The 5,084-nt window shown below is 42.6% G+C and overlaps 1 protein-coding gene across 1 annotated transcript in view; it reads left to right on the top strand.

Moving 5' to 3' along the window:
* LOC101854591 overlaps positions 1 to 4,138 on the top strand; it is a 20,900-nt gene extending 16,762 nt beyond the window's left edge. The window contains exon 4 of the mRNA XM_005103878.2: positions 3,108 to 4,138. Coding sequence (XP_005103935.1) covers positions 3,108 to 4,019 — 912 coding nt within the window. The 3' untranslated portion in view covers positions 4,020 to 4,138. The remainder of the gene's footprint in view (positions 1 to 3,107) is intronic.
* The last annotated feature ends 946 nt before the right edge of the window (positions 4,139 to 5,084 follow it).

Below are 5,084 nucleotides of genomic sequence, written 5' to 3'. Positions count from 1 at the left end.
GAACCATTTGATTCTATGGTGTTGGATGTGATGCATGACATCATTTGTGCCCACCATTTCTTGGATTACTGAGTTTCTAATTTTGTCTCGCCTGGTCTTGTTTACTGCTTTTCTAAGGCATCGCATTTCACATGTTGTAATTCTTTGCTCTAATGTCTTGTTCGTGGTCCATGTTTGGCATTGCTAGGTGAGTGTTGGGGTGAATATGGTGCTGATCATTTTGAGTTTTGTTGTCATGGGGATGTTAGGATATTTCAGTTGCGGAGTAAGTTGGTAACTAACTTATTGGCCTTTTGTACTCGTGTTTCAATTTTTCTGTTCAGTCGCCCATCCTTGATGAATATGCTTCCGAGGTACTTAAATTCTTGGACTGTCTGAGACTGTTGTTGTTGATGTGTATCCTGAGTGGTTCTGGCTTTCTACTTACTTTCATTGTCTCTGTTTTATTGACGTTGATCTTCATGTCGTAGTTGTTACATTCTTCGTTTAATCTGGTGGTGTGGTGTTGGAGACTTCGTTCATCTTTGTGTGCCAGGCGTTGGCCATCAGCGAAGAGTATTTCATTTAGGGCGTCTGGTTCTGTGTTGGCATCTTCTGTAATTCTATCCATATATATGATAAATAGTAGTGGTGATAGGACACAACCTTGTCTTACTCCGGTTGTTATTTCAAACCATTCTTTGAGTCCCACTGACGTTCTTCCTGTACTTATGGTGTTCTCGTTAAATGCACGGATTTTATCTAGAAGTTGGCCTCTTACAGTGTAGTTTTCGAGTTCTTTCCACAGCTTGTTTTTGTTCACTTTGTCGAACGCTTTCTCCTGGTCGACAAATACTATATTTAGTTCCCTGTTGTGTTCTATTACCTTTTCGCACATTTGTCGTAGGGCAAACTTTTTGCGTCGGTGCATCCTCTTCACATTCTAAATCCCATTTGTGCCTCACTCAGAAATTGTTTAACTTTGCCTCTAGTTCGCCATTCCAATATTTTGGCCAACATCTTGCCCACATGGCTTAGCAGTGAAATGCCTCTATACATTCCACAGTCTCTTTTACTGCCTTTCTTCTTCCAGATTGATACTATGACCGCTTTTTGCCAGTCGCCGGGAACTTTCCTTTCTGTCCATGCTTTCTGGAAGATTTTTGTGAGCCAAGTTATTCCAGTTTCACCACATGCTAAGATGGTCTCCGTGGTGAGCTCATCTATTCCTGTGCTTCTGTTTGTTGGGCTGGTTTTAACTGCTTGTCTGACCTCTGGTGGTAGGATGGTTGGTTCTTTTCCCACTGGGTGACTTGGTTGGAATTCTTTGTTTGTTTGCTTTTGAGTGGTGTTCAAGAGTTCTGAGAAATATTCCCTCCATCTAGATTTAATTTTGGAGCTGTCGATAATGGGAGTTCCTGTTTTGTCATTAATTATAGCTGTTGGGTCGTGCGGTTGTTCTCTGAGCCTCGTTGATTTTACACTTCTGTAAAATTCACGTGGTGATTTATGGCACATTGCGCTTAGGTGTTCTCCATATTTTGTCCAAGATTCATTTTTTGATGCTGTAACAACTCTTTTGCAGTTCCTTCTTGCTAGTCTGTATTGCATGTAGTCATTTTCGTCCTTGGAATCTATTCATTTCTGAAAAAGTTTCTTCGTTTCTTTAAATGGCCTTTTTAACATCGTTATTCCACCATGGGGTTTCTTAAATGTATCCTCTCCCAATTCTCTTCTTTCCACATAATTTAATCAGCGTTTCTGTTAACAAGTTTTTAAAGAGAGTCCATGTTTCTTCAACATTCATCGAACTGGTGTCTTGGTGTTCTAGTCTCTTTGTGATCTCGTCCTCAACTTTCACCACATTGCCCTCTTCATTGAGTTTTCGTAAATTACTTTTCTCTTAATGTTTCTTCTTCTATTTTCGCCTGGGTTTTTTTCTCTTTACTCGTCATCATCACTGGTCGGTGATCTGTATCTAAGGTGATGTTTGGGATTGATCTTGCATCAGTTGTTTTTGTTCTATCGGCCGTCTGTGTCAGTCCGTTTCTTTCTTTCATTGTTTTTTTTTAGAAATAAATAATCCGCTGCAGACTTGCTAGGCCTGTCACAGTTTCACTAGAGCCTCGTTAGCCTGCAACCTTTCGGGGTGACCCGGGTTCTCCTTCATGGCTAGCGTGACCCGGGTTCTCCTTCATGGCTAGCGTGAAGCCTCAGTGGCATAAAGCCACACCGTACTTCGTTGAACCCAGCAATCCAATACTTTGTCCAGTTTCCACCTCCCGTGACGTGGACCTGGGGTGGGGCTTTGGGAGGCAAAATTTGTGTCTCTATCAATTCCCCTCTACCTACTCGTCTTGACCCAGAAGTTTAGGTACTTAATACTGAAAATGTCTCCAAAATAGTAAGAGACTTCGTGCAAACTTTCGGTACCTTCGGTGACACTGTAAAGATGACTCCACTAGGGAGCGGGACGAAGGGTGCCCACCTCGTGACTCGACAGAGCTGCAGAAGAATGTAGGACTAACATGATCTAAACAATTAACTGTGTAAGAGTGAAGTGACATATTGATTGATTGATTGATTTATTTATTGATTGGTTGATTGATTGATTGATTGATTGATTGATTGATTGATTGATTGATTGATTGATTGATTGATTGATTTATTTATTTACGTATTTACTTATTCACGAATTTATGTATTTATGTATGTATGTATCAAAATGCTGCACATTTTGTTGTGTTTATTAAACACAAAAACACCAGATGATAGAACAGAGCAGGGGGGGGGGGGGAATATATGTATGTATATATATATATATATATATATATATATATACTGAATTTTATTTGTCAAACAAAGAAAATATGACCCCAAAACCAGGAACCAATTCCAGAAAAGAAATAACCCCCCCCCCCCCCATAAAACAAGAACCAAATCAGAAATAGAAACAAAAACAAAATACGAAAAACAAAACCAAACCAAAACAGAAAAACAACAACAACCCTCCCCCCCCCCCCTAAAAAAAAGCTAAAGCAAAAACAAAAACAAAAACAAAAACAACAAACAGAAGCAACAAATCTGTCCGCGCAATACAGAGCTCTCTTGTATTTCTCTATCTCCAGTCTGCAGAACTGATCAGATCCACGACTCTGGAGGTCGGGAATGAGCTGATGGGAGAAGACTTCTCCAGAATGCTGGAGGTCGGGAAGGCGGACATCCTCTCTGATGCTCTGGAAGAAAACAAGGCCTTGAAAGAACAATTGGAGACCCTCACTGAGACCGTTAGGCAAACGTTGGCGGAGCACAGGGAGACTCTAGCCATGATAGAGTCAAAGTATCGAAGAATTCTGGAAACTGGCTTTCTGGGAACTGGCTTTCTGGAAACTGGCTTTCTCCTCCACTGGCCGTCTGGAAGTTACGCCTTGCTGGGGCCCGCTAGCGGCTGCCCCAAGGACGATGCGAGCACGTGGGAGAAAGGCTTCACCAAAACTCACACAGAGTCCGAGGACAGAAACCATGATCAAGTCTCGGAGCTCAGCCACTTGCGCGGTCCGGTTCTCTCGCGAGAAGACGGGGATCATTTCGTGACTCAACATTTCTGTGTGAAGACCTCCATTCTCTCGTTCGGTTCCAACTGGCCGAAAGGATCCTACTGCATCAACAAGAAGGGGGGATGCCCCGCGGGGTTTCAGGAAGGCAGGATTTATTGGGATACCGAAGACACAGAGGCGAAGTTCAGAAGCTCCGGTAATCTTCCTGACGGCGATCACGGTGCTAACCCAAATCTTCACTACTGTTGTCGAGACGACGGTAGTCCCGATGACGAGATCTACCTACCCCCATACCAACCCTTCTACTTGTACCGTCGCGGCGGCCGCTGTCAGAAGGTGCATGGCATGGATGTTACCCAGGAGTTCCTGCTCTTTGACACGGAGAACAGCAGGAACGGTGACAGGACCGAAAACGTCGTACCAGATTCACAAACCAATGACATTCGCCTGGAACTTTGCTACTATCATAATTCAATAGCATGAGACATAAGACACACTTTTATTGCTCCTTCTTCCTCGGGTAAATTGTTCCACTGGTTGGATGTTACTACGATCGGGCCTTCCGGCAATAAAACAGTCTATGTTTTGGCGTTTTGCCTGACTCAGTTGTTTTGTTTCTGTGCCTAGTTTCCATGTTCTCTTCTCATCTTCTGTTCGGTGTCCTCATTTCTCTTGTGCCTTCTACATTTTGTTTGTTTGTTGTGGTAAGTGTTTACAGCGCTGGCAAATGTATAAGGCTTAGTTTGGTAGGAATTTTGAATTTTACCCTGGTGGCAGCCGAAGATTACTCTCATCAATAATTTCGGACCATCAAGGGATCTTTAACATGCACCTTGCAAACGGGACACTCCGATATTTTTCGCCCTTATCCTAGAAGGCTAGGTGTTAGATCTTACCTACCATAAGATCTGGCGTGTGGCTGAAAGACAAGGAGTAGCAGTAGAAAGGCTGCAGAAAGAGTCAAGAGCCCGAAGAAGGGCGCAAAAGAAAGGGGAGGAGGGGAAGAAATTAGAGAAGAAAACAGACGAAAGAACATGCTTAGACAGAATGAAAGGAGGTGAAAGGAGAACAATTTAGATAAGAAAATCAACCATCGCTGTCAGGTTTCGAACCCGGGACCTGTTAAATGAGAGGCGAACGCCGTAACCTCTAGACCATGAGAGCCCCCCCCCCCTCCCTCAACTCCCCCTCCCCCCGCCTCCTTTCTACATTTGCTTCCAGAATTATGATTCTCGAGTGAATCATAGTACATGTACTTCTACGAGATCTAATTCTTGAGTCTATCACTACTTCTACAAGCTCTAAATCTTAAGTGAATCATAAATCTTAAGTCAATCATATTACTTCTACGAGATCTAAATCTTGAGTCAATCATAAATCTTAAGTCAATCATATTAATTCTACGAGATCTAAATCTTGAGTGAATCATATTTCTTCTACGAGCTCTAAATCAAAAACCTCCATGCCAACAGACGTTCAGCTGCAACCCCTTCACGTGTGCCATCAATTTAAGAAAAACTCCAGAATTTTCAGGAAGAAATTTAAGAG

Source organism: Aplysia californica, unplaced genomic scaffold (genome assembly GCF_000002075.1).
Source record: "Aplysia californica isolate F4 #8 unplaced genomic scaffold, AplCal3.0 scaffold00394, whole genome shotgun sequence".
In the NCBI taxonomy this organism is placed as follows: domain Eukaryota; kingdom Metazoa; phylum Mollusca; class Gastropoda; order Aplysiida; family Aplysiidae; genus Aplysia; species Aplysia californica.
This window is presented reverse-complemented; position numbering and strand designations above follow the sequence as displayed.